General features: G+C 36.2%; 2 protein-coding genes across 6 annotated transcripts in view; both read left to right on the forward strand.

Moving 5' to 3' along the window:
• The window catches only part of alpha-Spec (alpha spectrin), a 37968-nt gene extending 33197 nt beyond the window's left edge, over positions 1–4771 (forward strand). For all 5 annotated transcript variants that reach the window (XM_087340267.1, XM_087340264.1, XM_087340265.1 and 2 more), the window contains 4 exons: positions 1042–1096; positions 1426–1804; positions 2046–2212; positions 2919–4771. In XM_087340267.1, coding sequence (XP_087196393.1) covers positions 1042–1096; positions 1426–1804; positions 2046–2212; positions 2919–3047 — 730 coding nt within the window. In that variant the 3' untranslated portion in view covers positions 3048–4771. The remainder of the gene's footprint in view (positions 1–1041; positions 1097–1425; positions 1805–2045; positions 2213–2918) is intronic.
• Positions 4772–5796: 1025 nt separating this feature from the next.
• Positions 5797–16760, forward strand: part of Blm (Bloom syndrome helicase) — a 29300-nt gene continuing 18336 nt past the window's right edge. The window contains exons 1-6 of the mRNA XM_022077403.2: positions 5797–6782; positions 8285–8394; positions 9852–9946; positions 12284–12497; positions 13682–13797; positions 14566–15550. Of these exons, the coding sequence (XP_021933095.2) occupies positions 6619–6782; positions 8285–8394; positions 9852–9946; positions 12284–12497; positions 13682–13797; positions 14566–15550 (1684 nt within the window). The 5' untranslated portion in view covers positions 5797–6618. The remainder of the gene's footprint in view (positions 6783–8284; positions 8395–9851; positions 9947–12283; positions 12498–13681; positions 13798–14565; positions 15551–16760) is intronic.

A 16760-nucleotide genomic window follows, 5' to 3' on the forward strand; every position in this document is an offset into this window, starting at 1 on the left:
TGTCTTGAAATGTAGTGAAATTGAAATAAACCAGAATTAGCCATGAGATTAACCCAGCATGATTTTGTAGACTGTATACAGTTTTCTCTCCTTGTTTTGTGTATTGCAAGCTTTGTAAATAATGTATCATATTGCTAGTGTCAAGGAAAAAGATATTAACTGAAATTTTTATCAAAATCTAATTAAGTAATACATCAAGCTGAACTCATTCAGAAGCCTGTGTAGAAGAAGTCACTAATATCTTGACATTTCATTAATTGTTATTTGGATGCAGCTATGAGAAGAAACATAAAGATGGCTGTTCTCTGGGTTGTAGTGATTTGTAGTCTTGTAGAAGTTTACCAGTATTTCAGAGGTTCATGCTCATTACAGTGATGATGGAGGCAGCAAAGACTTTTGAAATGTTGGTAAACTTCTACCGGACCACATGACACTACAACTGAGAAGACGGCCATCTTCAGAACCATTAGAAACTCAAATCTTACTAAGAACCATATAATTCATTTTTGCTGTTAAACTATTCTAAAATTCAGTTAGTGACTTCTTACATGACACCAACAGTATAGTTTAAAGCTTTATTTGTAGTTATGTTACAAATTGCCATTTATTTGAATAAATGAAAACCATGTTTTAAATGTCACATAACAAGGTGTTGAAAAGGTAACAGTTAATGGGTGCCATGGTTTGTTCATGATTAAGGCTTTTTATTATTAATATGCTGCCTGTGGCTAATTTGTGAAAAGACCATACATTAAATGTAGATAGTGTATGGTTTGTGTATAATTATTCTGTTGATTTCATCCATTGTCTATGTGTGTTTTATTTAAAGCTTCAGAATGTGTTTTATACTTCAATTTTTGAGTAGCTGGTGGGAGGAAAAGACTATTCTCTTGGGCCCTCTGTTTGAGCTAGTTTCAACCTTACAAGGTTCATCAGAATATATTACACATTGAGTCATGCCATTGTAAGAAACCTTTAAACTTTGAGAATTACAGTTTTCCATTATTTTCACAAAGTTAATTTTGACCTTACTCATTGCAGAACATCTATGATGGAAGGATCAGGTTCTTTGGAACAGCAGCTGGAAGCTACCAAGGTTTGTTGTTAGTTTGTTCATTAACATGCCTTTTTTTCCATATGCCGAGGTCAAGAAAGAGAGGAGCTATACCTCCACTCACCCCAAGCGCCTGTATGGCACGTAGCGGGACAAACTTTACTTTAACTGTTAGATTACTGCGTGTATACCCACATGGATATGTCCTCAGAAAATATTAATGTAATAGACAAGATTGACATGTGTTTCCTTTAGCGTAATATATCAAATAGGTTTTGGAACATTGTTAATGTTCTGTGTTATTCTGAATTGAGGGTTCGTAATGAAATCTCTGTTTATGTTTATTTAACATTTGACATTTAAAATTTCAGCGTAAGGCAACTGAAGTACGTGCCCGTCGGTCAGACCTAAAGAAGATTGAGGATTTGGGTGCTATTTTGGAGGAGCATCTGATTCTTGATAATCGCTATACAGAGCACAGTACAGTGGGTCTGGCTCAGCAGTGGGACCAACTTGATCAGCTTGGAATGCGTATGCAGCATAATCTGGAACAACAGATACAGGCACGCAACCAGTCAGGAGTGAGCGAAGATGCACTTAAAGAGTTCTCCATGATGTTCAAACACTTTGATAAAGATAAGAGTGGACGTCTGAACCAACAGGAATTTAAGTCGTGTCTGCGAGCACTTGGCTATGACTTACCAATGGTAGAAGAAGGGCAACCAGATCCAGAGTTTGAAGCTATATTAGGTAAGGCTTTAATAAAGTAGGCTTCTCTCTTTTCTCTCTCTCTCTTTTTATTTTTATTTTTATTTTACATGGTTGTTGACAAATCTCAATGACATTCTCTCTTGGTGTTAAAGTCTGAAGTGTCAAACATAGCATAAGGTGGATATTTTATTCTTCCTCATAACTGTTACAGAAAGATTAACTTTGTCCTAGAACCCTGAAAAGTTGAAGTAAATGTTGAAGTTCTGAGTTACTGTTTCAGATGTAGTAGACCCTAACCGAGATGGCTATGTTTCATTACAAGAGTATATGGCATTTATGATCAGCAAGGAAACTGAGAATGTGCAAAGCTCAGAAGAAATTGAGAATGCATTCCGGGCAATTACAGCAGGTGATAGGCCATACGTCACAAAAGAGGAGTTGTACGCGGTGAGTAATCTTAAGAGCTGTATTATATATTTTCAAAAATAAAAGCTGAGGATTATCATTTTAGTCAAATGTGACATTTCCAGTTTTGCACATCATGTGTTAACACAATTTGTTTCTCCTTTTATTTCCCATCAAATGATCATGATGCTACCTCATACTGAATTTACCAGATCATTTTAAATGCATGTACATGTCTAAATTTATTTTAATATTTTGTCATCACTTTGGAGGCCTAGGTGTCAAAGGAAGGATAATATTAAGGAAATAAGGTGAAGATGTGGACTTGTTCATTCAGCTTGAGATAGTCTGGTTGTGGGCTTTTCTGAACATAGTTACAAACCTGCTTGTTTCATATAAGGTGGAAAATTTTCAAATGCGGAGTGACTATTTGCTTCTCGATGAGGACTGTGCTTCATGAAGTTAGTGAGTTTGGCATTTTTGTCTCTGTGCATTCACTGCTCTAGTCTCTACATTTGAGATATTTCTTGTAAAAATAAAAATTCTCTTGACTTAACAGTACAGTGAGTACTCCAAGATCTGGATTTCTTCTCAGCACCCTCTTCTGAAACACCCTTAATCTATGTTCTTCCCTTTGGCACAGAGCCACCTTCTACGCCCCTTATAAAATAATAAGTAGACTTGTAGGTTTATGTGTTTCCATCTTCAGGTACTAAACAGATAATGATTTTATTTATTTTGCTTTCAGAACCTTACAAAGGAAATGGCTGACTACTGTGTAGCACGTATGAAGCCATATATAGACTCCAAGACAGAGAGACCAATTCCAGGTGCCCTGGATTATATAGAGTTCACTCGCACACTCTTTCAGAACTGAACACTTTCTGCATAACTTCTAACAAGCAATTTTTTTATCCTTTTCTATTCTGGTTCATAGGTCATAATTTATATGATTGAAGCATGTTTTTAATAAGTCACAGTATTGCAGGTTCCTTCCTTATTGTTGTTAATATTCATTTCTAAAGCTGACCTTTTCATAAGTTGGTTTTGACTGTAGACACAACTACACTGTCTTCATGAGTGTAACTTGTGTTCCAGTGTCATCTTTAAGATGCTTTAAGTATCACCAGTATGGGTTAGTTGATAATTATTGGTAGCACTGAAGCAGTGCAGTACTCAATACTGTTGTCTTTACAAGCATAGAGTCAGTGTTATACATGTTGTAGTGATGTTAAGCATTAAGTGTCACATGAAACCACTCTGCAAAATATTCAAGAAGTACAAGCAATGTTACTTCATCTGAATCCAAGTTGTGCAGCCGTAGATGGCACATCAGTTTCAAAAGGATTGCAAGTTGTCTGTGTACACAAGGTTTGCCAAACTGTGGCAAGATTGGTAGCATGTGTTTCAGAGTTAGAAAGTTGCCATGTTAACAGCATGATTGTCTCACGCAAAAGCTATTTCCTGCTGACATCAATATGGAGAATTGTACCGCTGCAGTGTTGCCAGCAGTTTTCAGGTGGTTTGCATTTATAACTTCATTTCTCAGTTGTCTTTAAATGATACATATATTTATCTTGGGGACTAGAACCTTTTGATAGATTTATTATAGCAAATTTTTGGGTTTCAATAAACTTGTGCTGCTTATGCATTTCTTACCCTTGTTAAAATTACAGAAATGTTTGCTTTTGTCTGAAAGTTACACTTTAGTGTGTGTTAGAATTTTAGCTTGAAAGGCTAACTATCTGATGAAAAATGTGGTAGTGAAAAGTAGAAAATATATATACATACAAGCTTTGTTATTGTAGACAGCTGTTGAAAACTATTTTGGAAATACAGAGTGTGACATATATTAAAATATATTTAAGGAGAAGAAATAGAGCAAGCATAACTGTGCGTGGTGTATTGTAACCGTGCTCTTGATGCCCAAATTATAGCCCTGAAATGTTCATGTTATGTGATACAGTTTCTTACACATATTGGTTTGCTTTACATCCTGTGGGTTATAACAATGAGCTACAGTGGGCTGCCATTTTTTATCAGTTTTTTTAGTTGCACTTTTTTTTAAATTTAGTGCTGTGGAATAGTATGAGCCGGGATAGCTCAGTTAGTATAGTGACTAGCTACGGGCTGGACGGCCGGGGTTCGGTCCCCGACGGGGGCAGAGGATTTTTCCTCTAGCCTCTGCGTCCAGACCGGCTCTGGGGCCCACCCAGCCTCCTCTACAATGGGTACCGGGGTCCTTTCCCGGGGGTAAAGCCGGCCGGGGCATGATGCTGACCACTCACCCCCATCTAGTGCCGAGGTCAAGGAAGAGAGGAGCTATACCTCCACTCACCCCAAACGCCTACATGGCGTACAGTGGACAAACTTTACTTTTTTGCTGTGGAATAGTGTGAAGTTTAAGCATTTTATTAAATCATAAGTTTACTAGTGTTCTTGAATAGGTACAAAGTAGGTGGCTAAATAATTTAGATATATGATCAAGATAAACTTACATGAATGATGCAGATCCTGACTTTTGACTCTATCCAGTACTGACTGTTTGGTGCTTAGCATGCTTATAAGGGCAGCTTTAAAAAATAAAGCAATTTATTGTGATTTGGAGTAAAATATTTCTACAACTGTAGTAATTTTGCTTGTATTGATTAATAATTAAATAACCCAGCAATAAAGTCCTGAAAAGTAATTGAAGTGTTTGGTGGCATTCCAAATTTTAAAGAAATGGCACTTGTTATCATAGTAATAATTATTTCAGATGCCATTTTGCTTAGAGTATATATCCACACTGTAAAAGTAAAATTTAAGGCAGGAGAACTTAACATTTCATTTTCAGAGCATTCAATGTCTGATTTTGCCAGGTTGCTTAAGTTAATTTCAACTGCTTATTTTTCTTTCCTGTGTTATGTTGTGAACTTTGAAGAGAAAAATAATCTAAAACACATATGTTGAAACCTCTGTGCCCGTTCATCTTACCAGACTAGTTCTTCATACAATGTCTGTGTTGATGTTCCAGGGTTTGTTATGAGGAACTTCATAACTTGTCCAATTCTTACATACTGTTCCACACATCACAAATATGTCATTTTACAAATTTTTTTAATGGTATGTATTAGGCCAACATGGTACTTTTCTGGTAAAACTTTCACCTAGTAATTGTTCTTTCTTTCCTGTATCAAGGCATGTAGTCTCCAGAAGCGCAAGACATCATTATGTGCTAGGTGCCACCATTCCTGTGTATGAAACACATTGCTGGAAATGGTAAACAGCCATACAACTAAAATGCTTGTGTGCTTACGTTAACAGGATTTTGTTGCAGCTGTATCCTGGACCTGTGTGGTCCAGCTTTTTTCCTTGCTTGTGCCAGAAAAGTTTTCCTGTTGGATCCAAGGGCTGAGAAACCTTTACTGTCACTATTTTTGCATTGTTATTATCTTTAATAATACTTATTCAGAAATGAAAAATTACCATTGCATATGCTGAAATATAAATTTTATTTAAATGTGAACAAACTACTACAGAGTTGTATATTATTTTAAATTTGTTCCTGCAACAGCTGTTTTCTGTCACAATTTTTACCTGGAAAACTTAGGTCAATGGCTTTAGTGTGAGCACTGAGCAGAATGATCTTTTACAAGGGATGGAATATCAACTTCGAAAAAAATGGCTTTGAACTAACTAGGAACAAATTAACAAATACTTTCGTGGGCCGCCAATTGGACAACGCTGGCCTAGACTATTCAAATTGGTGTACTGCCGGACGGCAACCACGTTTTGTTGGTGCCGGTGGATAGAAAATGTAACAACGCATTTTTCCGTAAAAGAGGTCTTCAAATGCGTGCTGTGCGATGTAGGAGCACAGGTGGACTGCCGTCGTAAAACACTTCTTAACCGATAACTGTAAAGACTGATGGGTACTGAAATAGGAAGAAAATTTGTAGCCGTAAGTGGGCTCATATGAGCACGGTAGGGAAATCAATCTCTGTCGCAGGCGGTCGACGAACTTTTTGAATGTTTTCTTCGACGTCAGCTCAGCTGTACTCGGTGGAGAGAAACATTGGAACGTTGGCAAAATGATCTTCTATCCATCGGAACTCCTCACACCCACCATGCGAACTGTTCACAAATTCCTCGGGAACATGATGAAGCTCTGCTTTCTGTTAGCTCGAGGTTATAGTCCAGGAAAAGGGACAACATTCATTCGCGACATCCTTCGGTAACGGATTACAATTATTTTAACAGAGTACAAGCTTATCAAAGAAGATGTCGCCAGTCGCACAAGTTCTTCGTCCGTCGTAACCAATCAGGATGCAGTAGCGTTTTTTTGTCATTTAGGCATTTGTGAATAGAAGTGCCGCAATGGTGGAGTAATTTTATGACGTGCTGTTGATTGATAAAAGTGAGAAATTAGTTATTAAATTATATTATTATGAAAGTCATGCCGTATAATGAATTCTTTTTCTCAGCCAAAGAAGTCTCTCAGTTTGAGTGCGTCTCTCAGAAAGAAAGCACAACCAAAATTGACAAACTTCTTTTGCAAGGGAAATACAGCATCCCCGCCCAAAACAGATATATTAGTAGCGAAAGAAAACGACGGCAGGGCAGATAATACGTAAGTTTACAGCTTACATTAGTTCATTATTATGTACTTCTAATCAGTTTATAAGTTGAAGATTTCTGTCTCCTGGGTTGTTGCGTTGTGTAGACTGGTCGATGTTAACCAGTATGACCTCTGAAACGTTGGTTAACAATGACCAGTCTACACAGCGCAACAACCCAGAAGACAGAAATCTTCATACTCACCGCTGTGTAAACCTCAAATCTTACACAGTTTATAAGTTCATGTTGTAACAATCTTGACAAGTGTGACTGGTTATTGTTTTATGCCAGGTGTTCTCTTTCTGTGGGCCGCATGTGACCCTCCGATATTTTCTATGCATACATTTTTGTATACTGTGACATTCTTCATGGTGGAAAATAGTTTCCTCATATTAAAAAGATTCCTTCTTGATGTCGTCAGTGTTTGGCAGTACCTGTTGTAGTACAGACTAACGAACAGAGCGATACATGCAAATTACAGAAGCTGAAATTCATGGTACAGTAAAACCTCTCTAAGTTGCACACTTGGAGTTCCACGAAAATGTGCAGAGGTGTCTAAGATAGAGGGAAAGTTAAAAATCAGATTGTGGTCTAATGACAATATAATCTATTTACTTATATACACTAACTACTGTAGGCTTACTTGAATTAAGAATTAATGACAATAGTATTAATAATAATCTTTTGATACCCACTCCCATGCATTGCATATTACACCCCAGCCTCAGTAACATTTTCTAAAGTTTATTCCACCAATTTTCTCTTCCCCACCGTAAAAAGAAAAATTCCATTTCTGTTAACACAGTCTGAACTCAAATTCAAGCACAGTACTGATGGAGTTAAAACTGTGTCTTCTGCAATACTGTAGTCCAGTTAAGGGTTCAACAAAAGGATAGTTATACACTTGCAATGCATTCCAATGATGGGTTCAGTGTCCATAAGATAATCCTCCAGAGAAATTCAAAATAACAAAATATGTAACTGAAAAGGTTTCCCTGAAAAGCATCGAAGTTAAGTGCATGAACCTGTCCAACTTACAACAAAAGGGGTGTTCAAGTTCCAGGATAAAGGGGTGTCTAAGATATAGGGTATTGTGGAATTGTAAAATTATAGGATATTTGCCCGTTCCAATTAAAAGTGTCCAATATAAAGGTGTGTCCAACTTGAGAGGTTTTACTGTCATAGTATGGATATGAACACTCAGTACAATAAAATATCGAAACAGTGTACTTAGTACATCTGTTTACAGTATTTAGTATTTTTTTTGTGAATTTCTTTACTAGCTTCTCAAGATCTTTGTAGCATAGAGTGAGATAATAGCTGCCTCAGAGTAAGGAGCAAAAGACAACCACGACTTTTTTCACAAAGTATGGTGAAGGAGAAGTGCGCATTGTTTGTGCAGCATGTTTATTTTGGTGTGTTGGCAGCATTGCTGTGCTGAGAAAATTAGATGATTGCCTTATGCTACATATAACCATTTTCCACATTTTCAGTTTATGTTCATTTTGTTTGTAGCATTTTTGAGAAAACAGGAAATCCTCCTGTATCTTTAGACAGCACCACAGAAGATGTCAAAGAAAGATTTTCAGATGATGATTTTGACGCAGGACCATCTATTCATAAAGGTAACTGGTGAGATTAGTGGTTAAAAACCATTTGTAACACACAGCCCTGGTTGAGCACAATTTAATAAATTACAATAAATTATTTTTAAACTTTGATATTGAGCCATGGGAACAAGCTTCAAGCCATCGATTTTATAAATTATATGAACATGCTATTCTTTCATGTAAAAATGGCTGTTTAAAGTGGAAGTGGCTTTGTGTTTGTAGTATTCTTGGAATAGATAGTTTCCCTTTTTGCATGTTCTGTTAAAATTGTAGCTTCTATTGTGTTCTTCCTTAAATGTTTAAGCTGAAGCTCATCCCATCTCATAATTCTGGGGGATAATTTCCTCCCCAGAAAGAACAATTTGGTATTAGAACTGTTGTTTCACCGTCTTTAGTTCTTTTGCCTTCATAAAATCATCTTTCACAGTTAGTTATCAATACAGAAGAACTTCATATGACTTCACCCCATGAGTCTTTTTTTTTGAGGTCTTTATTCCTGACACTCCACCACCAAATCAAGGAAATAATCACTGTTTATTCTATATATTGTAGAAAACTCATCAGTACTCACTGTGAATATAATGCAGAATTATCATTTGGTAAAGCAGGTGGTAAGTATAGTTATCACTGGGCTTTAAAAGTTAATCTCACACTGAGATGCCTCTATGTTCTTCACAAATGCACGCTGCAAAAGACCAAGAATCCTCCTAAGTGGGGAGGTCATGGCCCGAAAACGGGCCGAAGCACCATAGAAGATGATGATGGTGATGTAAGACTAGAGGAAAGGAGGCAGAGATTTCCAGAGCCTGCTGCCTGCCTAGGGTATCCTACTGCTCCAGTGTGCATGGCTCAAAATACACAAAAAAGTCTGCCTTATACTAAGGATATTTTATTTGGATGTTATCCATTTCCTGTGATTTCAATGACAACAGTTATAAAGATTATAAACACCCTTTTTCTGTCATCTTTAGATAAGCATGAAGGACGGTACCTACTTTGTAGGGCCTTTTAGACAAGGCTAAGCTATATCAATGGGCATAGAAGCAATCAAAAGCCCATAAATCAATTCCCGATGGTAGATAAGCTGTAAAGTAATGTACCAAAAAGCCGTGATATGTGAAACAGGTTACTCTGTAGAGCAGAATGGATAATTGAATTATTTTCTCTGCAGGGCTGATACCATCTATTTTTACTTGAAGACAAAGACACAGACACAGTCTCTGAAATGTAGTGACTTTTAGAATTTGTTTATAATTGTTTCCATTTAAATGACAGGCATTGTATATCAAAATAAAATGAAATATGATGATGATATACCATTGTCCTTAGAGTTTAGAGTGTCTTGTACTTAATATCAGTAAGCAACGTTTTGTAAACTGTCTTCATTACATTGATTTATGGTAGTTTTTGATGAGATACTTTTTCTTGTTTGCTTATTCATTCTTTTTTGTTTTTCTTTAATTTCTTCCTAGAATTTAATGAAATCACAGAAAGTGCAAATGAGCCTTGTAGGTCCACTTCTTCAGATGCAGAGGATATGTTTGCTGATGGACTTGATTTTGTTCAGGTACAAACTTGTTTCTCAACCTATTGTGATGATAATCCATTTACCTTCTATGAGGTTAACCTTGTTCTGTTCAGCAGTGGACAATACTGCACTTAGTATTATGCTGGCACCTAATGACCTCTATAAATTGTGAAGTTCCTCATTATGTAGTTTTCAATTTAATTAATCTATTTCTTTTAATTGTTTCCCATGGTGCTTTTGTTGTATGATTACATTTTATTTTATTCAAGCATATTAAGTTCAGAAGCATCCTGAATTGCAGGTAAAATACAGTAATTGCATTATTTGTCCTTTTAGGAAATAATTAACAAATAACAGTTATTTTAATCATAAATTAATGCTTTAATTAACTGCATTAATGAAGTCATAAGATATGTGCATGTAATAATTATGCTTAAAATCTGAAACATCAAACAGAATGAAAGTGCAGATTTTAATATCAGAGACAGTTACAAAGCTGTCATTATGTAAACAAGGTGGGTGTATGTGCACTGTTGGCATGGTGTGTAACATCCCAGTTTTTTAATTATTTTGGACCACTGCTATTACATGCATGCATACATACATACATCTTTATTACATTCCATGGATCCATAAGTTAGTCAGATGACAATAGAATGTAGAATAAGTCATAATAATACAATACATGTTATACAAAAAATACAAGTCATACTATTATCCATAAGTTAGTCAGATGACAATAGAATGTAGAATAAGTCATAATAATACAATACTTGTTATACAAAAAATATAAGTCATACTATTATACAGGGTGTCCATAAAAACCTTTACAACGTCAAGACTTGATAAAAAATTAATGAGTCAAGATAACTGAATGGAGTTTGTTGCCTGTTAAACAGTGTCTCTCAAAGTTTTATGCACATAAGTCAGTACACCTCTACATGTGTACCCTTAGTTGCACGTAGCACATCAAGCCGATACTTGATTTCCCCTCCATGTTTGCTGAATAATGTCTGCATTAATGGTTGCAATGGCTTCCACAATCCTTCGCTTCATTTCGTCGATGTTGGGAACCTGTGTTCGGTACACAAGATCCTTAACATAACCCCAAAGAAAAAATCCAGCGGAGTTATGTCGGGCGAACGAGGTGGCCACGGTATTGGACCATCTCTCCCAAACCACCTATTAGGAAACTGTTCGTTAAGGTAGCCACGAACCGCTAACCCCCAGTGGGGTGGTGCTCCATCCTGCTGAATGTCCTCCAATTGTGGGACAGCAGATTCCGTCAGCATGTCCAGATACACATTGGCTGTGAGTGTTTTTTCGGCTAAGAAGAATGACCCAATTATTCGGTCACACATGAGTCCGCACCACACGTTAACTTTCGGGCTATTGCGCACAAGTTCTCTGGCCACATGGGGGTTTTCGGATCCCCATATCCTTACATTGTGCCTGTTCAGTAACCCCTACACATGGAATGTTGCCTCGTCACTAAAGAGAACACGCTCAAGGAAGCCTTCCTCGACGTCAGTTCGAGCCAGAATGTCGACAGCAAATGCTGTGCGGCGCAGCCTATCATCTGGCTCAAGAGCTTGCACCACCTGAACTTTGTATGCGTACAGTCTCAGATTCTAGTGCGGCACTTTGTGGATGGTCGAACGTGGCAACTCCAATTGTCTGGCGGCGGTGCGAATGGACTTTCCAGGGCTACGGACAAATGTGCCACCCACACGTTCAATGTCCGCTACGCTTGTGCTTGGTTGGCCACTGCCGTTTTGATGCAGAACACTGCCAATCTCCATAAATTTCCTTTGCCACTCACGAATTGCGGGTCTTGATGGCGGTTCCCTTCCATATTTGGTCCTGAACTTGCGCTGCATCTGCGTATCTGATCTTGTCTCGATAAACCAGGATACACATTGTGCCTTCTCCTGTGGAGTAGCCATTTCCTTTAATGTTAAATGTCAGTCGACGTGCACATCTTCAATTAACAAGTCATGTTATTAACACTAAACAAAATTCCCTTAAAAACTTTGAGAGATATTGTTTAACATGCAAAAAATATCATTCACTAATCTTGTCTCATTATTTTTTATTTAATGTTGAAGTTGTAAAGGTTTTTATGGACATCCTGTATAAATGTCCCAAAATACAAACAAAGGGTTCACATAAAGTAGAGATAAGTTACAAATAAATCCACCAATTATATATATATTTCAGTTCATATTTGTTGCAAATAGATACAGTAATAGGTCATATATTTAGAATTTCCATTCCCTTATTTGGAAGGAGAGGTAAAATTTGTGTTTGGAGATATGACATTGGTTCAGTTAATATATCCAGGAGTGTATAAGCATTTTCTTTGTCTTAATCTAGGAAATTGGTGTGGATGAAGGTAATGATCGAACTCCATCACCTGTTCTCTCATCTTCTTTTCGTCATATTAAGAAGTCTCCTGTGGATGCACAATCAGTGAAAACTCAGGAAATATGCATTAGTAATGATGTTAAGTTAAGAAAAGAAGACAGTTTTACAGATACAAATGAACAAAAATCGAGCAAAGAAAGTGTGTGCTGTCATGCCACTGATGGTGAGTAAGAACAGTCTTCTGGTACTACTGAGCTTCTTTAAGATGAGATAAAAGAAATGAACTGCCACATTTACTGTTCTGTATGTATGGAAAAATACAGGTAAAAAAGAGCTGTTTTTATAGGATGCTCTTTGTAACACATAACTCCTTTTATTATACTGGTGTAGCCAGGTCTGGTAATGTTTTGTATCTATAAGTATATGCAGTGAACCCTCATTTAATGTCCATCATACAAGGCTGTTATATCTTACTGGTTGTATGATTGGTGTACTCATTGTAGAACACTAAAATTCCAAAGGTATTCTGTATACCACATCACAGCGATGGTGATGGTGTCAACTGAACAACAAATGCAACAAGATTTCTGACAGCATTGGTATCCAAGGTAATTGATGCAACAGTGTGATTCAAGGTCCCTTTGCAGTATTATGATCCATTATCATTCCAGCAGTGTGCAAAATATTGTAAAAATATGATGAAAGACCCTGCACACAGACAGACATGGATGGGCCCAAAAGGTGTTCTTCACTTATGCTAAAGCATAAAAAACATCTGAAAATTCCCCCTTGGAGAAAAAATGACGGATTTTGTTGAGTGTGTATATATGTTGCACTGTAAATACGGTTCTGGAAATGAGACATGGTGGTGTAATCATTAGGCCAACATCTGGTGTGGAAGAGTAGCTGGTTCCAAAATTAGCTTAATTTAAATGTATTTAAGTTTTGGCTTCATTTGTTTAATTTGTTCTTATGTCAACTTTAAACCCATTAACCTATTAGCTTGCAGGACTGTATGATTATATATTGTATTTAAAAGACAAATGGCCACTTTAGACATGTCTGGAATATTTGAACAAAACACTGGATTTAATATTCACTGTCTAGACTTTTTCCATCATCCTTGTTTAAAAGAGAGAAACCACGATGTTTCTTTCTTTTATACAAGGACGATGGAAAAAAGTCCAGATAGAGAATAATTTAAAGTGTAATCCACCATTGTCAGAACCCCTTAGAATTGAAAAACACTGTATGATTTTCTGAAAACAACTGATGTGTTACAGGCAATTTTTAATAGCTTCCCTTGATCTCTTAAGATACTGTGTCTTTTTCCCCTTTTGTGAACTCTATATCTTAATGTTATGTTATTTGTTTCTCTGATATTTATGATTTTTGTGTGTTTGATAGGTGTAGATACGATTTTGCAAAGTGTGGCCTTAAGACCATTGGGAATTACAAAAGAATTGGAGTCATGGATGGATGATATGGAAAGTCATCCTTCTTTTGGAAGAGTTTCCATAGAGGTATAAATCTGTTATCTTATGATCTTTTGTGCTGTGTGGTTATTTGTATGAAATCTTCAAACCAATTTCCTTTGTAGAGAGGATATCGGTTTGTAAGATTTCATATAAATCTGTCAGTTTCTTTGCCAAAAAAAAGAGGAAGGAGAAGAAGAGGATTGAAAATAATTGCATTTTGCTGGATTCTTTAGAGGCTCACATCACTTTTTGCTCTTGATTACTAACAGAACCATCTGTCCATCAGGAACAAAATTTTGAATACTTCTAAATTACTGTAATTTGTCAGAATGAAAATTTTCCTATGCAAATTGTTGTTCCTGGCCTGAGTGCTCAGCAGAATCTATATTTTTTCCTACATCTTAGTGATCCACTGGAGGGTTCTAAATTTATGGTGCTTCAGTAGATAGTATATAGACAGTGTGTTCCTTTCACATATTGGCTTCAGTTGCAAACTTTTTTGTCTTGTCATGAAAAATATAAAAAAAGTATTTTTGTGAAATGATAAGGTAAAATCTGGGGTTGTAGTCTGTCTCAGCAGACAGAGTATATTATTAAACATTTAGTGCTGCTGATGATGACTGTGATTTGGATTATTACTTGAGGTTGAGAATAACTGGGTTCATTTATTTTCTTTCGGACTTTAATTGAAGCATGTTACATTGCTTGCTGAAAGCTTACAAGTACCAGTACCAATATTTAGTAAATGGTAAGTGTTTTTTAAGCCATTATGACTCTAATCATGCTCATGATTTCCTTTTCTCTGTTTTTCAGACACCAACATTAATTTTGAAGGATAACATAGACGTCCTAAGAAACTTTCAGTTTCAGATACTTGAAAAATTGGTTTCAGGTTTTGAATCTCTTCCACTAAAGCTTCTTGAAAAGTGTCCAGAGTTTGATTCCAGTATATTTATAAAATTAAAAAGCCTGCGCCAAAAATTGAAAGCTAAACAAAAACTTACAGGAGCCTTGTTGAAGAGAAAACTCTCAGTTGAAGTGCCATCTCCTGATAACAGAGACATAATTGAGAATCCTGCTTTGAATAGGGAGAAGGCAGCAAAATTATCCAATATGCGTGTACCAAATGTAGTTACCAATAATGATAACATTTCTAGAAGACTTTCTCCAGAAGTTGCAGATTTGAATGAAGTGGAAGAATGTTGTTATGATAATGATAACATTTCTAGCAGACTCTCACCAGAAGGTGCTAATTTCAGTGAGATGGATGAATATCTTAATGATAATGCATTTAATGAAGCCAGTGTGGTAAAAACTACATGTAGCAGCAGTGATAATTATTCTAGTCCTTACAGCCCTAGGAGTTTGGGGAGCAATACCAAACCATTAATAAACAGACTGTCTTCTTCTCAATGTCTGAATAGTACCAGGACTGCTTTAGCATTATTCAATGATAGTATAGTGGAGGAAGAAGTCCTTGGACCACCTGTAAAAGTTGCATTCAAATTTAAGACTCCTACATCATTTGGCAAAAAAAGTGACTGTGTCAACATGAAAGCAGTAAGCCCAGTATCAGTTGGTGGTTGTTTATCACAAATAGGATATAATTTTAATACATCACCAGGACTGCGTATGCTTCAGAGGAATTCTGAAACACCACCAAGATTGCTTATTTCTGCAACAAAATCTAATCATTCTGTGCAGCAAAGTGATTATAGTTTTAATAAACCAGCTAATCAGTGGAAAACCAGTTTTAACTATCTCACAGTTGAAGCTCAGTCACCCAGAAGCCATACTAGTAAGTAAAGATTTCATTCATCTATCCTTCTCTTAAACACATACACTTATTATTATTATTAAAACACTTGCATCGTTTCTCTGTATTGGAAACCATAATAAACACTGCCTAATCAAGTGTGATATAAACTCATTATCTCACCATTAAAAATATTCCAGTTGTAGGTTGCACAAGAGTTTTGTGGAATACAATTTTAAAAAATGTTGCTTGTATTCATATAAATATGGTATTTTTCTCATGAAGCATAATACAATGCCCATATACACATTGGTAACTCACATTTGGGAGGTACCTTATTTGAATCCTTGATGGAAGCTAGCTATCCTGAGGTTCTCCATAGTTTTTGTTATTTCCTCCACAAAATGTGATATGGTACTTAAACTCTCTCCTTGCCTTATTATTATGGCAGTCCTATATTTTATTATTTCATCAAAAAGTAGTTGTTTTAAATTAATTCATGTTACAACAAATACATGAACTGAATCTAAGATGTGAAAGGAAAACTGCCACCATGTATGTCAATAGTATACTCTTGGATAAACAGAAAGGTTGTTAACTTTTCATGCAGTGCTGATTAGTACTACAGCTGGTAATGACAATTTACTTGGTGTATATGAGTGTTTAGGGCAGGGCAGGAGAGCATTAACAAAGGCTGTGATCATTACCTTCCACATCCATCCTGGTTCATCATTCAAAATTTTCCCATATTTTTCTTTATTAGGGGTGTTGTATGTGGTAGCTGCTGTGTGAGCTTAGCAGTTGATTCAGCATCATAAAATAATTAGATAACCGACTAATACACCATTGTGAAATAATTGGGTAAGCAATCTGTCCATTATTTATGCTTCTGTTTTCATTATAATGTTCTCCATAACATTTTTTAACATAATCTTTTGTCTTCATGTTTGTTATAAAAAAAATGTAAAGATTAAAATACTCAGAGCTGTAATTCTAAGTGTTGTTTTGTATGGTTTTGAAACTTGGTCGCTCACATTAAGATCAAAACAAATGGAGGGTAATGTTTCTTCAGAGTCTGTAAAATGTGGGGGATTTCTTGACTAGCTGAGCAGTGTTAGCTTCTCAATGGCTCTTTTTCATACAGTCATTAGTACCCTCTTGTCCTGTATGTCAGTGTAGTGGTATATGACACTTTAACTAATCTTGTTTTGTTTTAATTTTTGCACCTGTCTTTGGGTTGTTATGTTGTACA

Source organism: Zootermopsis nevadensis, unplaced genomic scaffold (genome assembly GCF_977971745.1).
Source record: "Zootermopsis nevadensis isolate Lab colony 2312 unplaced genomic scaffold, Znev_1.0 Znev_ptg000061l, whole genome shotgun sequence".
Classification (NCBI taxonomy): Eukaryota; Metazoa; Arthropoda; class Insecta; order Blattodea; family Termopsidae; genus Zootermopsis; species Zootermopsis nevadensis.